The 20,465-nt window shown below is 44.9% G+C and overlaps 1 protein-coding gene across 3 annotated transcripts in view; it reads right to left on the bottom strand.

Moving 5' to 3' along the window:
• CATSPERB (catsper channel auxiliary subunit beta) overlaps positions 1-20,465 on the bottom strand; it is a 131,062-nt gene that overhangs the window by 70,126 nt on the left and 40,471 nt on the right. For all 3 annotated transcript variants that reach the window (XM_075926708.1, XM_075926707.1, XM_075926706.1), the window contains exons 9-15: positions 19,262-19,380; positions 15,937-15,969; positions 15,272-15,338; positions 11,195-11,241; positions 10,054-10,206; positions 8,966-9,118; positions 498-642 (exon numbers count right to left, since the gene is read on the bottom strand). In XM_075926708.1, the coding sequence (XP_075782823.1) occupies positions 498-642; positions 8,966-9,118; positions 10,054-10,206; positions 11,195-11,241; positions 15,272-15,338; positions 15,937-15,969; positions 19,262-19,380 (717 nt within the window). The remainder of the gene's footprint in view (positions 1-497; positions 643-8,965; positions 9,119-10,053; positions 10,207-11,194; positions 11,242-15,271; positions 15,339-15,936; positions 15,970-19,261; positions 19,381-20,465) is intronic.

The following is a 20,465-nucleotide window of genomic DNA, read 5'->3' as shown; positions in this document are numbered from 1 at the left end:
ACAGTAAATTCAGAAACTGACAGGGGTTGACAAATGCCTGTTAAGTGGCTTCATTACCACTTGAATGGCTCTTCCACAGGTCTTGCAGCCTTTTTCACTTTTAAGTTAACTAGATCCTCTCCAGAGGAAGCAGAGCCACAGAGCAGAGATAGGAAGAGGCAGATGGGTGGACATTAAGACCCAGTGATGCCCCAAATTTTCAGGTGTCCTATGCAACTGCGTACAGGTAAGGATGGCTTTGATGTTACTCCTGTTGCCACAATACAAAGAGCTTTTCCAACCAAATGAAAGTGCATTCAGAACTTAATGGTAGGTATGAACTGGATGTATTATTTTTTGTATCTGTTTAAAATATTTCTTGTATCCCTTCAGCCAAGGTACTTCAAACTAATGGTAACAAAGAACTCTCTTGAAATATTTTTCATGGAGTATGGTTAGAAAAGCAGTTGCCCTGGGTCAGTTCCTGACCACTACAGAACTAACTCTGAATTCCTCACCTGCTTTAGCAAAGAAGATGCTTTCCTTGTCTGTCACAAATGCAATTGATTGACTATAAACACACATATTTGTTTTTATAATTATTTCATTCTCCAGAGTGATTAACAACATAAAAGTGTTGCCTCCATCATCAGAAAACCAAACCTATGGAAAAAAAAACAGTTGTGACAGTTGAACTTCTGCCCACATTCACAGTTTGTTCATAGGATATTATACAGACAATCTTTTTAAAATTAGCATTTGCTGGAAATAATCAAAGTAAATACAAATGTAGCCTCACAGTTATAAAAATGCAATGCATTTGATTACATACATAGGTAAGTATTACAGAAATACCAAGCTGTCCCAAAATCTACAACTTGGTGTTTTTTAGAAAATAATCCCTACTTGGAAAACAAAGTTTCATTGTGACTAAAATGTGTTCATAATTAACTAGAACTCACTTGAGAATTCTCCTCCATCATACCTGAATTAAAGGCTTACCCTACTTAAACTAAGAAGTACCTCACTTCACAAAGTCACACTTGATTTAAATGAGACCATTCACAGACCCTGTTTAGCAGGAGCAAGGGCTGCAGAATCAGGCAGAGAGAGTTACTCACCTTGTGCAGTAACATCTGTTTTTCAAGATGTGTGTCCCCGTGGGTGCTCCATTCAAGGTGCTGGGCTTGTCTCGGTGCTGTAAACGGAGAATCTTCCTTAGCAGTAGCCCTTCCGGCTCGCGAATGAGCTCATGCTGTCTCGCGCCGTTTGCGCTGTTACAGCTGAGCATGGGCCGGCTTGTCAGTTTCCTCCCAACTGGAAGCATCTGAAAGATAAAAACAGAGGCTCTGAAGCAGGGAGGAGAGTGGGTCATGGAGCACCCACGGGGACACACATCTCGAAGAACAGACATTACTGCACAAGGTGAGTAACTCTCTCTTCTTCATCGAGTAGTGTCCCCGAGGGTGCTCCATTCGAGGTGAGTACACAGCAGTGGTCCAATGCTATCAGTGTGCTTCGGACTTATGGTCTCTATGCTGTGGCCAGAACTGCCTGTGCCACTGCTGAATTGTTCTTCAATATTTTCGCGAGGGCATAGTGTCTGGCAAAGGTAAGAGCAGATGACCAAGTTGCTGCACGGCATATGTCCTGCAAGGGCAAACCTTTAAGGTAAGCAATGGATGCGACCATGCCTCTGGTGGAATGGGCATGAGGCCGTCTCAGTAAAGGTTTGTGCCGTAGGGCATAACAATGTGTGATGCAAGAGACGATTAAGTTGGAAATACATTGTGTGGAGAGCCGTTGGCCTTTTGAACGCTCCGCCGTGGCTATAAGAAGACGCTGAGACTTCCTAAAAACATGCACTCTGTCCAGATAAAAGGCCAGCGCTTGCCTGACATCAAGCATATGTAGACATGAATCTTCTGGTGAAGAATGTGGCTTTGGATATTGTAGAAGCAGGAAAAGGGAATAACGGAATTTGTGTGCAGCCATCTTGGTCTTGTTAACAAGAGAGCAAGAGTCAGGCTAAGTCTGTGGCCTGACAAGGCGAGAGCTGTAATTAGATGCTGCCTTTGCCTCTCACCTCCATACTGAGATAAGGATAGAATGCTGACTCTGGCAGGGACCTTGAGATAAGGAGCATCTGGGTGGAACTAAAATAACTGTTAACCATTGATGTTTGTAATGGGAAGGAGACTCATTGTTATTGTTATTATATCTAATGGACAGTATATAAACTGCTTCATAATGGCATGTATTCGAAGATCTGCCTCGGAGGGGAGGGGCTTCCCCCCGTCCGAACCAGTTTTTCCCTTGCTGCAGCTCATAATAAAACTGCTTCTGGCTACTTGTTGCTTACAAATGCAGAGTGAGGACAATGTTTTCTTCCACAATAGAATGATTGCAGGCTTATGGACTCATTTATATGAAAAGGAGAATTCACCTTCGGAAGGAAGGGGGGTGGACATGGAGTAGTACCCCATGCTCAGAGAATAGTATGTACGGATAGAGCTGCCAATTCACTAACTCAGCATGCTGAAGTGATTGCCAGCAGGAATGACACCTTCATTGTGAGCATGCGCAAGTGGCTCAAAGGGGGGGCAAGTTACCGTGTCCAATACTAAAGCCAAGTCCCACGGCTCTGGTGGGCTCTTGTAAGCTGGATTCCCGAGCCCCTTTAGAAACCTTTTAGTGAGTGGATGGGCGAACAGCAAATGAGCATCGATGGGAAGACAGAAGGCCAAGATTGCTGCCAGATGAACTTTAAGCGAAGCAATTGCCAACCCCGCCGTCCTTAGGTAGAGAATGTAATCAAGGACCTGCTGAACAGGTAAGGACAGAGGGTCAAAGTTCCTCGCTACACACTAAGATTGGAACCAATACCATTTGTAGAAGTAGGTCTTGCGAGTGGTTAGGCACCTGCTGTTTATCAACACATGTCTCTCTGCCTGAGAGCAGGTCATCTCTGGCGGTTGGAGCCAGCTAGGAGCCATGCCGTCAGGTGCATGTGGTCGATGTCCGGATGAACCATCGCACCGTGCTGTTGAGAGAGTAAATTGGACAGCCTTGGTAGTCGTCATGGCTGAGCCATGAACATTCTCGACAATTGAGTCAGCCAAGTCTGTTGGGGCCAAAAGGGAGCTATGAAAATCACTGTTGCGCCCTCCAATGTTATCTTCTCCAGCGCCCTTGGAATGAGAGGAAGCGGAGGAAAAGTGTAGAGCAAATGGTGACAACTCCAGTCGAGTAGGAAGGTATCCCCCAAGGAATTCATGCCGACGCCCACTTGCGAGCAATAACGATGACACTTTCTGTTGTGATGGGTGGCAAAGAAGTCTATACTCGGGAACTCCCAGAGATGGAAAAGGTTGCGAACAACTTCGTTGTGTGACTCCCATTCGTGTTGGGGAAGAAAGTGTCTGCTGAGGGTGTCGGCGATGACATTGTCCATGCTGGGAAGGTATGATGCGGTAAGGGTTATACCGTGCCCAATTGCCCAGTTCCACAGACATATAGCCTCCGCGCAAAGGGGGCATGAGCATGCACCGCCTTGCCTGTTGATATAATAAACTGTGCATATATTGTCGGTGAGAACGTGAACCGTAAGACCTCGGATCATGTGGAGGAAGTGCCTGCAGGCATTGAGTACAGCTCTCAACTCAAGGAAGTTTATGTGCAGAGTCGACGTAGGTCCAGGATAGGTCTCCAACCACCTGACTTCTTCTGGGTGAAGAAGTACAGAGAGTAAAAGCCTCTCCCCCAGAACAGAATGGGTACCCTCTCCACTGCCCCTATGGTAAGTAGTCGAGAAATCTCTTGATGTAGAAGAGTCTCATGAGAGGGGTCCCTGAAAAGGGATGGGGAGGGTGGGAGTGGGGAGGGATTGGGTTGAAAGGAATGGCATATCCTGAAGAGACTATGTCGTTGACCCAGTGGTCAGTGGAAATCAGAGACCAACTGTGTTGATAAGGCCTCAGCCGATGATGGAATAAAGCTTGCGGATTGTATAGAGCCTCCGTCAAAGGGGTGATGCGCAGTCCCTCAACCGACATGTCAACTTTGCTGCCGCCCCTACTGGTGGCTGGGCACCTTGTTAGGTTGTTGTCTTCATTTCTGTTGGCGTTGTTTTGGTCTCTGCTGCTCGTATGGTTTGGTACAGAATGTCGCGTAAGAGAAAAGTCTCTGTTTGTTATTGGGCATATATCTCTTGTACTTATATGGAGGCGTGTACATCCCCAGCATTCTCAACGTCATACAGGAGTCTTTGCCTGAGTGGAACACCTGATCGGTGGATTGAGCAAACAGCGACTGATGATCAAAAGGTAAGTCTTCTACCTTGTTTAGTAGATCTTTAGGGGCAGCAGCTTGATGTAACCAGGACGCACAACGCATGACTACAGCAGAAGCTGTGGCTCTAGCTGCTGCATTGGCTGTGTCCAGAGAAATCTTCAACGCTGTTTGAGTTATTGCGTAGCCCTCCTGTATTACTACCTTTAAGATTTGATGCTTAGAGTCCGGTAAATGTTCTAGAAGAGGGACTAATTTTGAATAATTGTCAAAATCATGATTTGCGAGGGGAGATGCATAATTACACATTCAGAGAGCTGAGGTGGCAGAAGAGTATACTTTCCTGCCTAAAATGTCCAAGCGTTTAGCCTCTTTGTCGCTTTTGGTGTTTTTAGTTTGCGTCGTCTTGGATCTCTGTTGTGCGGCATCCATGAGGAGACAATTAGACTGGGAGTGAGTGAACAAGAAGTCTGTACCCTTCTGATTTATAAAATATTTTTTATCCGACCTTTTATTGGTTGGTAAGGAAGCGGATGGAGTCTGCCAGATATCGCTGGCAATCTCCAAAATAGCCTCATCGAAGGGGAGTGCCAGAATCGACTTTTGTGAAGGTTGTAAGTTCTTCAGCAAAGGGTGTTGTTTTTGCTGTACATCTGTAGTTTGAATGCCCTGAAATTGAGCAACCCTCTTAAAGAGCTCTTGAAATTGCTTATGGTCTTCCGTGGGAGATAGCTCTCCAGGGAAGACTGCGTTGTCCGGTGATGATGATGAATGGTTGACTGGAGAATCAGGGCTCCGTGGTTTCCTGTTCGGGGTGTGATTATCCTCATGTTCACTGTGGTTAGAAACTGAGGTAATGTCCTCCGCAGGTGTTAATGGAGCTGAAGGAGAGGGTACATGAAGTGGAGACACTGGGCAACTGGACTGTGGAGATCATGAACGCGGGTATCGCCTACTAAGGGAGGAAAGATGATTGTCATAATAATGGTCACATCTCTGATGGTGAGTTGGGGAACGTCTTGGAGAGTATCCTCTGGATGCCTTGTATCGACGTGAATATCCTGCGGGTCCTTGAGGATCTTGGTGAAATAGATCTATCAGAATAACAAGATGGAGATCGAGAATAGTGACGTCGGTAATAACGCCATGATGGTGAACGACGAGGTGACCTATGGTAATGATCTCTGGTGGAGGCATAATGAGGAGCGTGATGGTTGCCCAAGCCAGTGACCAGGGTCCCAGAGAGAACACAGCTCCGTTTGGTGTGGGGGAAGGTGTCTGAACACGTTGTGATTTATGTTGTGCCTTAGCTGGCACCAAAGAGTTAAGAGGGGAAGACGGTGCCGTTTGAAGTGGAATGGCCAGCAATGAAACAGCCCCAATAGAACAGCTGCTATGCGGGTGAATCAGTGGTGCCGCAGGAGCTGACAGCTGTACTGGTGCTGGAGGAGGCTGTGCCAGTGGAGAGAGCTGCGTGGTGCCAATGCTTGCCTGTGGTGCTGGTGCTGTTGCTTGCGTCACCATGGAGAGTGTGACTACAGCTGCCGGCACCGCAGCTGTAGGAGCCAGCAAGGCCATGGTTGTCTGTGCATGCGCCACATAAGCCGGTGCCGGAGCCGCCATTGCCTGCTACAGAGCAGCCGTTAGAGCCGTTGCCGGTGCTGATTCTGCCTGCGGCCCTTTGTAAGGAGCCAGCATCAGATCTTTGGGGCGGGCAAGGCTCGGGGCTGAAGCACTGCGGCCCTAGCCTGTCTTCTCAACTGGGTGCTTCGGCAGCGTGCCAGAGGTGCCCAGTCTGTCCCCTACACTCACTCTCTGCAACTGTCTAGCTGGCTTGTGGAGCTCTTTAGTGAGTGAGCGAGCTGTGTGAGTCCCAGAGGCAGTGGAGGATGGCTCGCTCACATTGAGAGTCTTCAGGGGACTTGGGCATCACTTGGGGAGGGAGCAGAGGCATAACAGGGAGGGCAAGCGGATGGGGAATGGGCATAGCATGGGGGGCAGAAGGAGGGAAGCAAGGAGCAGAGGCATCAGGTGGGTCTGCCATCATGCAGGACATGATGGCACACATGTTGTCACATCGCTGCATCAGCTGGTCTCAAGCGCGGTCCCGCCTCTACACGTCTGTGTGGATCTTGTACATCAGGATCTGGTGGATGTCGCAAAGGACACTGATGTGCTGGTGCATCAGGTCTTCATCAACCCTGGCACACCTTTGGGTCCCCCAGGCTCTGGCAGGTGGCTACGGTGGTATGGCTCACTCCTCAGTCCTGGCAGGTCCGTTTGTGGGGAACACACCAGAGGGAGAGGCAATCAGTCATCCATGCAGACACTGTCCCTGAGGCCATGCCCTCCTCTGTGAGCAGTGGCCAACAGTCCGCAGCCCAGAGAAGGGGGATGTCCCAGGTGCAAGGCCATGTGTGGCCTCCCCAGTGGGCCATGCCTCCTTACAGGGGCCCCAACGTGCCCAGAGGACCATGCTGCTCATTCCCCACTCCCGGCCCACAAACAAGCAGCAAAGGGAAGTGTCTGACCACAATGGGATCCCCAATAGGTGGCAGAGGAGGTGGGAGCAGCCTGGTCCTCCCTGGGGTCCGCACACAAAGGTGCAGCTGGCAGTGCTGTCTGTGGGAGTGGCTGCTGCTTTGCATGTGCAGGCATGCTCATGTGCTGTGTGTGGCACTCCTCGGTCTTTGGGGGAGTCGTGCCTGCGCGCTTGTGGCTAGCCTGCTTCCAGCCATGGCAGGTGCTGGGAGGGCCCCCTCTCCATGGCAGGATGTGTGTGGCCTCCTCTGAGCCTGGGGGCAGGATCCCACCCATACTCAGGGGCTGCCTGCTGTGTCCATGTGCTGCACAGTAACACAGCACATGGTTGCACGTGCACAGACAGCATGATGTCCAGCCTGAGCAACACTCACCCCCTGCATCCTGTGCACCCACCTCTCCTGCCCTGTATGTGTGACAAAGTGAGACCACTCACCTGAAGATCCCTCCCAGGCTTTCGAGGAGGCCTGGGAGACATCCTGGCTCACAAGCACTGGCTCAAGGGAGACGGTCATGGTGCCCATCTCCTCCTCTGCCATGGCCAGCTGGCCTTGGTCCTCCTGCCCCATGAAGATGGGTGGGGAAGACATTTCCCCACCCCCGCAGAATCTTGTGTAGCTCCTTGTAATGGGGGAAGGTGTGGGGTCTTGCCCCTGAGCGCGAGCTGTACTCTCTGGCCCAGACATATTCCTGGAGGAGCTCCTTGACCTTACTCTTGACCTGTTCCAAGGTCCAGGTTGGGTGTCAGTGCTCAGGCAGGGAGTTGGCCATCCAGCCATTAATGTCTGCATTTCTGCACTTGGCCTGGGGATCCTGTAATGTCTCCTCCTTGCCCCACAGTTCGAGGAGGGACTGGATCTCCCACACCTCTTCGTTCCTCTGGCACCTCTTCGTCCCCCTGGGTGGGTCCTGGAACCCCCGGAGTTGCTCCCTGCATGGGCCAGGAGGCTCAGCCATCAGTGAGCAGGCCTGTGGCAGGGAAAGCCACATGGTGAAGTGCTGCTTTCTGGCCAGCTTCCTGCCACAAGACTTGTCTGGGGGTACCTGCAGCTTGAAGAGGGGCCAGGAGACAGGAACTATAGAGCTGTGATTTCTTTGTATGGAGTGGCCTCCAGGGCACCTGTGCTATTTCCTGAAGGCTTCTTCTTTCAAAAAAAAAAAAAAAAAAAAAAAACCCTCTCCTCCCCGTCCACACACACCTTTTTCCCAAAGAGCTCTTTCAGAAAAAGGTTTCTTCCTCGTAGAATGAGGATTACCAAAGTTGGAAAAAACTCTCTGTTCTTTCGATTTACTATCGAAAGAATGCAATTGCAGTGTGGATGTTCCTCAAGTTTTGTTGGAAAAACGGTTGTTTTTCCAACAAAACTCTGTAGCGTAGTCTGAGTGAGCCACCATTGGAGAGTCAGCGTGTTGCAGTGGAATTTCCCTGCTGACTCAGTGGCTAGAACAAGCCACTAATAGGGCCCTAGGGTGATGTCCAGTGGACCCCCCTGCAGGGAGATGTAAACCTTTCCCTTACCTACTCCCCCACGAATAGACTCTGACTATAGGATCACGTGGGAACTACTGAACTGTGTGGCCTTGCCAAAAGTGGCGAGGTATAGACTGAGACAAGTGGGTCACGTGGTAACTATGTTGCCCTGCCAATAAGATTCCTACGAGGGGTCTATAGCAGTGTTTCTTAAACTATGTTCCGTGGAACACTGGTGTTCCGTGAACAACTCGCAGGTGTGCCACGACCTCTTTTTTTTTGGTCTTTTTTTGTCTGACAATAATTTTTTTTCAAGAAAATTTTCATAGGTGTTCCACATAAAAAAATATTATTGTTTGGTGTTCTGTGGTCTCAAGAAGTTTAAGAAACACTGGTGTGGAGGGAAGGAGCAGACAGACTTTGGGAGTGAAATTAGAAGCCCCAGCTGGGGAGAAAAAGGAGAGTCCACCAGCATGACAGACGTGAGGTGTGCTCTTTAACTCTGGCCCTGGACAAAGTCCTCACCTCAGCTGCATGACAGTTTCCCATTTTCATCTTGCTCCTGCTGAAGCTGATAGGCGTTTAACAAACATTTCTTCAACAGGAACACAGCTAGATCTTTCATTCCTAAAAATGATCATTAAAATCATAGTGCACTTCCATATTATTCCCATAGATACACACCTGGTTTCCATAAACATAGAGGAAGTGACTTCCTGGGTGAAAAAACATTCCAAAAGGCACAAAGTTAGGGTCTGGAAACCAGAATACAGGAAATTTTGTTTGCTTCTTCAGTTTGTGGTTTGTTATCTTGTACACTGAGACCATTGCTTTATTCTAAAGAGAAAAAGTTATTAGCCATAGACAGAGCCATTCACAGAGTCATTTAACCACAAGCATGCAGAACATCATAAGAGAAATAACGTACAGCACATTTAAGTCGTGTGAATTTGTCTGACTGGTGACAGTAATACACAGAACTCAGAGAGCAATCTGCACATTATCGTGTAACTGGGCATTTTGCTTTTTACTACCTAGTGTAATAGAAGCATTCACTAATTTCTCATAATCGAAGGGTAAGAATTTTGGGGCATTTAGAAAAGATGAAAATGTAAGTCCTGAATAGGGGGAAGAGGCTTGAATAAAGCAGAGGACTGAGAGCCAGGAATGCAGTGTTTGTTTCCAACTGTGCTGCAAGACATCCTGTGAACGGCAATTAAATATTTGCTATTCCTGGAAATATAGTTGCTGATAAAGAGCCATTTGCAGATAACCTTTTTCGGTGCAAGTCAATCCTGGGTTTATATTCAGAACTAAGAGAGAAATAGATCATCACTACTTTGCACTTCTGTAGAACATTCCATTCAAAGATTTCAAAAAGTGTCTGCAAACACTAGGGTGAAATTCATCACTAAGCCATCACTAAGCCAATGCACTACTTCCACACAGGCCTTGCTCTGGATTTCTGCATAGGGGAGATGAATACATTTTTATTATCCTCATTTTACAGATGGGGAAGCTACTGCAAAGAAAGCTGAAGTGACTTGCCCAAAAAGCAAACCAGTGAAAAAGTTAATGATAGAACTCAGCTCTCTTAAGATTCAGTTTCCTTCCTTTAACACTCACTGATACGGTTTGGCATCCTTCTTTCCATAAGATATTGTCTTGGATAGAACAGCATGGAAGGATGGGCAATTTAATTAATTTAAATTATAAATTAAAATTCAGATGTTGTAAATGGCTGAGATTGTGCTTGGAATTTCATACTGTACCTGAAGAGTTATAAGACCTACTCCAGTGTTCTGCTGATAGTCAACAAGAAATGCTACTACTCGGCTAGAAATTGTCTTTCCACCATGAAATTTATAGGGCAAGCAACTGTGCCAGTTTTTGTATGGATCATTACTATAGAAACAGGTAGATTCCTAAGAGGGAAAAAAATATGTGGTTAGATACTCAATATGGTTAAAGTCTGAATGGCTTTGTATGTAGTGTATCATAAACCTGGTTTCAGAACAAAACGGAGGACCAGATGCTCAGCTAGTGTAATCTGGCTCAGCTCGTTTCATGTCAATGGAATTCCTGTGAGCATGAAACTTAATAAAACTACACAAGCCTTCACACAAATCCCTTCAGCAAGACCAATTCAGTCTTATTCTGATCCTGGATTTCTTCTTTTGAGCAGAAACTAACAACCTGTTGGAACCAAGCCAACCTCTATGTTGGATTTGTGATATGGACAAAGGGAACTATTCAATAAATAGAAGTTAATGAGAATTTTCCTGGTATATTAAGGAAGTGGCTCAAGTAAACAATTGTAACTTTAGGCCCTTTTATCTGAAACCAGATCCACGTAGACAGCCTTTTGTGCCCAAACAAAAGATAGGACTATGCAGCACTTTAAAGACTAACAAGATGGTTTATTAGGTGATGAGCTTTCGTGGGCCAGGCCCACTTCCTCAGATCAAATTGTGGCCCATGAAAGCTCATCACCTAGTAAACCATCTTGTAAGTCCTGTCTTTTGTTTCAGCAAGACCAGACCAACATGGCTACATCTCTATTACTATTCTTTGTGCTCAAGTGGAACTTAATGACTTCAGTGGGATCATATTGGTTCTGGGGCCACCAGTATGACCCAATGGAAGTATCATCAGGGTCATAGTATGAGCTAAATGTTAATTAGATATTAATTTGGTAAACAGATTTAAAGCTAGGAAATTAACTGGGGAACATGTAGTGTGCCAACTTTTTACTAATGAGCTATGGCATCAAGACTACTTGTTCAGACAAAAAATGGCAAACAAATAAGAAGTAAAATGGAGAATATATCAGTGGGAATAATATTGCATTAGTACTGCAGTTACAATCAATCAACCAATGCAAATCTTACCTGGTTTACTGCATTACCTTACCTGACTTAATGTCTTATCTTTGTTGAATGAAATGCTAATGTAATCCTCTAGAGGAAAAAAAAAAGAAAAGGAATTATCTGCAAGTGAACATCTGTGTTTCTAAAGCATAGGAAATCAGAAATAGCTGTAATATAGTTTTGCAAAAAGACCAATATTGTTTTATTTTGATGGGACAAATTTCTCAGAATTGGGGTCATTTTTTCAAAACACCCAAATACCTAACATAGTCAACACTTTAAAATAAAATCTTATCAGTTTATAAAACATATCTGCCTATCTATAGCTATACATTTTACTTACACACACACACACACACACACACACACACACACACACACACACACACACACACACACACAGGTCATCACACAGAGAGAGGACCTATATCAGCTGATTTGGATTTAGGCAGGTTGGAAAGGTGGAAAAGGAATTATCTCTGTGATATGTGTCACATCACATCCAATCCTATAGAAACCCTTTCCTTGGGTTATCTGCAAGGTTCAATGTCCACCTAATTTTCCATCCCGCCAAAGTCTAGATAAGTAACACTGTATTCTCTTCCACCATTTGAAATTCCCCTTCTGGATTTGGATCAAATAACATCTTTGGTTGAGGAAGCTCCTAGTAAGGCTGCTCGGATCTGAGGTTAGCACCCATGGAGAGATAGGAAGCCTTTAAGTGGCAGACCATCTCAGGAGAATTCTTCAAAATCTGAAGATTAGAGTAGTAAAATAAAGAAATAACTTTTCATGCCTAAAATATTTTTCAGTCAAAGGATAACCAGAAAAAGATATAAATTGAAAAAGTGAAAACTTCTCTGTTGCAACACTAGATAATTTCCTAGCTAAATTTTCATTATACCTGGTGAGAACTGGAAATGGTTGAAAGGTCACAAAGCACTGCTAAAAGGCAGATACATGAGGAGCAATTTTTGGACAATTGTTTCTTTCATTTCTCCTTGATGAAGAGTATAGGAGGGGAGGTGGGTCTAAGAAAAGATACATGTACAGTAGAACTTCAGAGTTATGCACACCTCAGGAATTCCAGCCTGATTTTGACCCTGACTGCAGCCTGGTATTACCTCTGACCTCCAGTCTCTGACTCTGGCCTGACTCTGACCTCTTTTCCTGCCTCCTATTTCCTGCCTGGTTCTGTCTCTGATGGGAAGGTTACTAATCTTGAGCAGTAACTGGAGTTCTTCTTTGAGATGGTTGTCCCTGTGTGTGTTCCACCGTAGGTGCTTCAGCGCCACTGAGCTCAAGGTTGGAGATTTGTGACAGCAGTACTCCTGGCCGGCCATGTGCATGGGAAGCCGTGTGTGTGTGTGTGTGTGTGTGTGTGTGTGTTCTGAGGAGGCAGCTGCGCATGTGCAGCTTCCCCCCTTCTTCCTCAGTTCCTTCTCAGACCTGGGTGTGTTGTACCCAAAGCAGAGGGGAGGAGGGTTGGTAGTGGAGCACCCATGGGGACAACCATCTCTAGGAACTCCAGTTACTGCACAAGGTGAGTAACCTTCCCTTCTTTTTCGAGAAGTGTCCCCATGGGTGCTCCACCTTAGGTGACTATGAAACAGTATTCTTATTAGGAGGCAGGAGCTTCGGCTGCTGAGGATCTGTGATGGACAATATTGTTTATTCAAATCTTGTATCAGCCTCAACAAATGTTTTGATTGCATAATGTTGCATAAAAATATGCATTGATGCCCATGTGGTGGCCCTGCATCTGTGTTCTGTAGGCACCCGTCGGAATGCTGTTGTGGCTGCCATGGCTCCTGTCGAGTGAGATCACGTGTGGTGCCTCTCTCTGTTCTAGGGTATATGCCAGTTTTATGCAACCAGATATCCATTTTGATAATCTCTGCTTTGATATGGGTAGTCCCAGTGATCTCTCTGTAGATGAAACAAATAGTTGTGGAATCTTTTTAAACAAAATATAATAGGGTACAGGTAGCAAAGGGCCCAGTGCCGCTTCTGAGGCTTTGCGTTTTGCCTCTTGCAGCTTCTGTGAGGAATGCTGTGAGTGCTTTGGGTTCCATCTTTTTTCCTTAAAAAGTGACGAGGAGTCCTGTGGCAACTTATAGACTAACTTTTTTCCTTGTTGGTCCCAGTTGCCTGCTTCTTGTCAGACCCCATTTGTGGGGTTGCTGTTGTGGCATTTTTGTGGGGAGCACGCTTCCTCAATGAGGAGTCAGTCCCAGAGGAAGAATAGGGCCGTTTCTTATTTTTGTTGTTTTCACAGTCCCTAGGGCTTGACTCTGTATGCACCATTACTTCCGACTCTGTCCCAGGTGATATTTGTCTGGAAGGAGTGGATTGCTCTAAGTCAGATTCTGACTGAGCTTTTTTCTCTATTTGCAGCATTTTGAGCTGTAGCTCCCTCGATCTCCTAGATTTGGCTGTAAGCTTTGGGCAACGTGCCCATCAGAAATTGAAAAGTATAGCCTGCAGCTCATACACCTTTAAATCCAGGGCTGTGTCCAGACTCCATGCCTCCGTCGACGGAGGCATGTAGATTAGCCAGCTCGGAAGAGGGAAATGAAGCCGCGATTAAAATAATCACGGCTTCATTTAAATTTAAATGGCTGCCCCGATCTGCCGATCAGCTGTTTGTCGGCAGATCGGGAGAGTCTGGACGCGATGCCCCGACAAAGAAGCCTTTCTTCATCGACACAGGTAAGCCTCGTGAAACCAGGTTTACCTGTGTCGATGAAGAAAGGCTTCTTTGTCGGGGCATCGCGTCCAGACTCTCCCGATCTGCCGACAAACAGCTGATCGGCAGATCGGGGCAGCCATTTAAATTTAAATGAAGCCGCGATTATTTTAATCGCGGCTTCATTTCCCTCTTCCGAGCTGGCTAATCTACATGCCTCCGTCGACGGAGGCATGGAGTCTGGACACAGCCCAGGTGAGCCCAGCATAGCCTAGAGAACCGGCAATGTGCAGGCTTAGATGGTGGCTTCTCGAGCTTGTCTGGCGATGCATCTTTTTTTTTTTAAGAGAGTAAAGAGGATAAATCAATTAGGAAGGATTTCTGAGATAAATTCTATGTAGGTGATAGGTAAAGGATGAGGTTGAAGGGAGACTGCTGATCAGCGACCACAGCTGACAGAGGTAGAGAAGGACTAGGGGGGCTGGCTGCGCTTGTGCAGCAGCCATCTCAGAACACACACATGGGTTACCAGGCACGTGGCTGGCCAAGGGTACTGCTGTCACAAATCTCTGACCTCGAGCTCAGCAGCGCTGAAGCACCTAAGGTGGAGCACCCACAGGGACACTCCTTGAAGAAGAACCTGACCTTACTTTGATCTTTAACTGTTCCCTAATGAACCTGACTCTAGCAATTCCTCTGATTCATGGTCCCTATTATCCCTGACACTTGTGGATTGTAGCCCAACTATGACTGCTAGGCCAGACTGCCTATACCCTGCTCCATTTTGTAGCTGTTTCTCTCTTGGAAGCTTTCAATCACCACGATCTCAAGGACAACCGAGCACTTACAGACAGAGGATCCCCGTAAAGGGCTTTTTCTGTACTTTGATCCAAAACCAGTTTTACAACTCAGTCCATCATAAGTTAACTTTATTTCATTTCCCTGTTTTTATGGGATTTTCTCTAAAAATAAAAATGGATTTTACACTTGCTGGGCATGAGACACTCTCCCAAGCAATGAATGCAGTAACAGAATGAGCCTCTTGACAAGAGAGAGGTCTTTTATATCCTAGGGAGACCAGCAACCCCAAAAGGAAAAAAAATTGTTCAAATCCCTCAATGGAAAAAAATTAACACAAAAATGTGCATGCACAGCTGTTGACAGCATTGTGGTGCCCTTTGTCAAGGTGGCAGAAGGATTAGCCCTGCAACTGAAGACACTTTATAGTTAAAGGTTAGGATTTCCAAAAGATAGTCTGGTGCCCAAATTCCATGGGATATGGCTGCCTAACTCCCTTAGGTCTCCATGAAAATCCCAGGTTAAGAGATTAACCTGAACACAATTCAATTAATAACTATGATTTACTATATTTTTTCCTTTTCTCCTGTCCGGTTTCATAGATTTACACATTTTCATATCTGAAATTCTCACCTTCATAGCTCTCTTTGTTAGCTAGACACTGAACATTATACCATACATTTGCTCTGAAATAATCATCCTGTGAGAAAGAGGAAAATGCATAATTAAAATAATTAAATCCCCTGGTGATAACTTTTCTGTACATGAATAATAGGTTCATTTACATTAAAGAATCCTTCAAAGACACTATAGGTTACAGGGGGGTTGGGCTTGATCAATAGCATAGATAGGTGTAAATACAACTTGATGGAGAAAGATGAGTTGGAAATAGAGCCACCTCATGAATCTCCAAGTCAGGACTCAGTAAGACCTGAACACAAAGCTGTTGAAGGTGTAATTTTTCTGATATATGAAAACCAAGCCATGATAAATGGTAGTCATTAAAAGATCCCTTGATAATGCTGTTCAGTGTCCACAATAAACTGTGAGAAAGTAAATTGTGCTTGCGTATAATTGCCTTTGAAGTTTCAATCAGGTGCAATATTATTTTTTATAGCCTGATTTAACTTAAAATGTTTTTGTGAACGGTTAGGCAATTGTGGTGTTTTAACCCAGAAACTTAAAGTACTTCTGTGGGTTTTTAAAAATACTAATTTCACTGGTGTGAAGTGATCTTACTTTGTGAACATGAAAAAGAAACAGAAAGTTAAGACGACTGCTTTTCCAAAGTCTCTCACCCTTTCAAAGCCACAGAAGCTAGGTTTGTTGAACTGGGGGGGAAAAAAAGCAAACATTAGTAAATCTAGTATGCAATCATGTAATTACATGCACCAGGGGATGAAATTAAGGTTGTATACACAGCCTTAATTTTGAAATTTACTAAATGTTGAAAGCTTGACTTTGCAACCTTAATAATGTTAATTTAGCATAGTTTTTGTGTGTGTGTAATATACACATTAAAATTACCAATAAGGGAGGGCATTTCTTGGCAAACCATGAACAATAATTTTAAGCATATTCAATTTCTCCATCCAGGCATTAACAACTAAGAAATGTTTTCTTATCACTCCATCATTAAATGTGACATGATTAACAGAAATGACAGATGCTTTGAGCTCCAGGGTTTAGATCCTAATTTGCTTTGGAACTTCAAGTTGTTGAGACATTTGATTCCAAGGCTTTGATTCAGGCCTATCACCAATATAAACTGACTGAAAAATCACTGGCTCTCCAGTCTGCAGTAACAAGTTGTAGAAGCATGTTCAGTAAAAATTATTTAAAAGTTTGTGGGATTTGTTTTGACAACTTATAATTAGAAGGTTTTAATTATATACATATTTCAATTACAGTGAGTCTAATTTTAGTCTCAACTTCATTTTGTAAATTTATAGAAGCACATACAGCCAAATTCAGTTTGCCGCTATACCCATACAAATCACTATTCATTTGATTATATGTAAATAAGGGCAAAATTTGGCTAGTGATACATACTTTGAGCTTTAAAACAAGATAAGTTAGTAACCATATCAGGCCAAATCCTTACATCTTCATCAATCCTTGCTCAGACAAAATTACCATTTAGTGAGTGTGTGACCCTCAGAAACCTCCATGCCAACTGACAGAGTTCTCTATTCTGTAAAGGTATGTCTACACTTGTACCCTAGTTCAAACTAGGGATGCAAATGCAGGCATTCGAAATAGTCAATGAAGCGGGAATTTAAATATCCTGCGCTTCATTAGCATGATCTCACCGGTGCATTACTCCAAATGCCAGCTGATTTGAAAGTGAAAGTGCATGCCGGGATGCGTTAGATAGAACCAAACCCCTTGGTTTGAACTAATGTTACTCCTCTAAGTAGAGCGTCCATTCAGTGTGAACGCTCTATTGCGCAAAAGCACATCGCTTTTGCGATGCGCTTTTGAGGTGTGGACGCTCTTTTGCGCAAGATGATTTTGTGGAAGATCTCTTCCACAAAAAGCTTCTTGTGCAAAAACCCTGCAGGGTAGACAAAGCCTAACAATAACTCCTATCAAGCCTGATGCACTTCCTATACCCAAAACACTGCTTTCATGGTATTTACCCATTAGTCATGTCACTTAAAGTATTAAATCAAAGTCAGTGAAACACTCATCAATAATATCATTTTGAAATACATATATTGATACTGTATAAGAAGTTCTGGATACATACTGAAAATATATTTAAAGTCTGTAACAAGCAGAGTTGACAAATGAGTTTTTTGCCAGATGAAGCATGCCTAGTCACCTATCCCTGTCTCAGGTAGAAATTAAGCATGGTGATGCAAACACAGAGGAAGCTACATGCTCATTCCAGGTCAGAGACCTGTGAAGTCAATGGGAAAGAAGCATGCTGGAAAATGAACAATGGGGAGAAGTGTTTTATCTGGGGATGCATGTCAAAAGAACACATTTCAAAGATTGACTAGACTATATCTGTGGGAAAGAGACAGCAGCTTGTTAACTAGCATGCACTTAGATGCTTTGCTTTGCTGGATAAAGGCCAAAGGGCTCAGCATCTTGTAGAATTGAGTTCTAAGTGATGAACCAACCTTCCATGTACCACTACAGCTGATCAAATGAATTGGCCTTGCCACAAGTACTTGTGGCACAGCCAATTATTTGCTAACAAGAATCCAATCCTTTTGCTATTATGGAAAAGCAACTCTGGTCCACCCTTTCATATGTGGATATCAGAACATACAAATTGGCAAGTGTGAAAATAAGGCCAACTGGATAAAGAGCATGGAATTAGGACTACGCTTTTGCTGCTTCAGCTTCAAAATTAGGGACGTCGACGTGTAGTCTACTATACGATTAACCAATAAGCCTAGGTTTGTCGGTTAATCTTGTTGACGACGCGCATTCCAAAGAGGCAGCAAGGGGGGAAGCAGGACCCGCTGTTGGGGGGAGCTGGCTTAACAGCTGGTTCTCCCCAGCACCAGCTCTACAGTGCCTGCTTACCTCCCACTCCATACTGCTGCCTCTATCAAGGGAGGCTGCCATGTAACAGCCTCTGTCCATGGCAGGCCCAAGGTCCCCAAGGACAGAGGCTGTTTCACCTCCCATGGAGTGGCCTCTGTCCAGAGGCTGCTCCAGTAGCAGCCCCTGCCCATTGGGGGTGGGTGGGTGGGTCTGAGCTCCCTGTGATTAGAGGAAGCTGCCTCTATCCGCAGCAAGCCTGAGTCCACCATGGACAGAGGCTGGTCCCCAGCAGCAGCTCCTGTCTGCAGGAGGTCCACGGGGCAGTAGTGCAGGGCTGCAGGGAGCCAGTTTGTGCAAGGAGCCAGTTTTTAAACTGGCTCCACTTGCGAACCAGCTCCAGCCTGGCACCCCCTGCCGCTGCTTCTGATACAGGGGCAGCAGCACAGGGTGGCAGGGGGCTCCCCGGGAGAGGGGCCATGGAGCACAAAGACTTCCGGTCCCACCCCAGGGGACTACAGAAGAGTCAAGTAATGGATAATAATTCATGCAGTTACTCAACTATTCTATTACCTGATATCCAACATCCCTATTCAAAATACCCATATATCTTTCTTTACATAAGAACTTATTATTCCTTTTGCCTTCCAGGTTATAGAATGGACACTTTAGCAGTTTCCTAGTTCAGCTCAGCACTCACTAACAAAGAATAGGGAGTTGGCCCACTCCAGTTAGAGAGTAGGGACCACTGGCTTCAGACTAGTAGAGAAAGGGAACTTCTTGTAGGAATAGTTTAAATTAGATTACCCAAAAGATCTCTTCTAGTATTACATTTTATTGATATAATAGTTAGAAGGAGCAGGATTAAGCATGCTACATTTCTCACAACTTTTTTATGATAAGATAACATTTAATTTGAAGAGTAATAGTTTGGGACAGTTGAATTTCCTGTCCTATATCTTTCTTTATTTCTAATCTCAAAGTAACCCCCCTAGTAACACAAGTTAAAATCTCCTTTACTATATTTCCATGACTTCTCTTAAAAGTCTGAACAATTGTGAAGTTATTTAATTTGCAAATATGGCTTTAGAAGTTACTTAATTTTTAAGCAAACTAACATACTTTTAAAATTCTTCCTGTTGGATAGCGCAGATCTTGACTAATAAAAAGGCCCAGCGTGGTGAGGATTATTAACCGATGATTTGTTAAGATTATATTCACAAGTGACAGGCCAGCACAATCTTATGGAAAAAGGGAAAAAACAGCATCACTGCTTCATTTATTATATTCATTCATACATCTATCATTACTATATTCTATGCACAAAGGGGTGTAGTGTAGACCTAGCTTTAGTGTCAGGAAACAGGATCAAAAGCAAGCCACGACCCAGTGCGCACGGCTGCTGGCCCCCTCCCCTCCGCACTCCCGAGGTTCTGCCCTTGAGGAGTTGGCAGCTCCAGAGCTCCCATTGGCCATGAGAGCCCCCTTGCTCCATGGTTGGGCAGGGAATGCAGGGGCCAGGAGCTGAGGAAGCAGTGCAAGAAAGCAGCAGCCAATGAGACCTGAGAAACTCCATGCCCTGCAGTCTGCATGTCTCTTAGCCCACGCTGAAGTTGAGTTAGTCACTTATTTTTTTCTTTTTTAATGTCACCCCATTGTAACCATTCAAAAGCTATTAGAGTGGTGGGAAGGGTTTAGTTGGCTAGCAAAAACAGATCATTCCGGGAGGTGGGGGGGGGGGAGGTCCATGAAATTTTAATAGATTGAAAAGGGGTCCATATGCTCAAAAAGGTTGGAAACCACTGACTTAGCCAATCAGAACATTTGTGTGTATCATTATGCTTGACTTCTTTCTGAATTCAGCATATAAATTAATAATGGGACATTTTTACAGTCATGTGTAATACTAATGCCATTTAGCAGGCCAGCCCAACCCTGAAAATAAGGCCAATGGGGTTGGGACAGTGGAATTAGGGCTGTGTTTTTGCTGTTTCAAAATAGCTTCAAAGTACTCATCTTTCTCTTTTGCATAAGACCTGATTATTTCTTTTGCCTTCCAAGTTATAGCATGGGTTCTTTAGCAGCTTCCTAGTTCAGCTCAGCACTCACCATCTAACAAAGGATAGAGATATGTCCTACTCCATTTAGCCAGTTGGGACCACTATGGCAACTCTAATGTCCTTTTCTCTCAGAGGCCTCCTGATGGGGAGGGAGCAAAATGGGAAGCTGTCCCAGAGTTTGGCAAGTCAAAAAGGCTCCCAGCCATTGCTGCCAGAGAAACAGTGGTGGGTGGAGCCCTGGGCCCTTTAAATTGCTGCCAGGGCAT

This window comes from Pelodiscus sinensis, chromosome 4 (assembly GCF_049634645.1).
Source record: "Pelodiscus sinensis isolate JC-2024 chromosome 4, ASM4963464v1, whole genome shotgun sequence".
NCBI classification, from domain to species: domain Eukaryota; kingdom Metazoa; phylum Chordata; order Testudines; family Trionychidae; genus Pelodiscus; species Pelodiscus sinensis.
The sequence above is the reverse complement of the archived record's forward strand: the minus strand, read 5'-3'. Positions and strand labels throughout refer to the sequence as shown.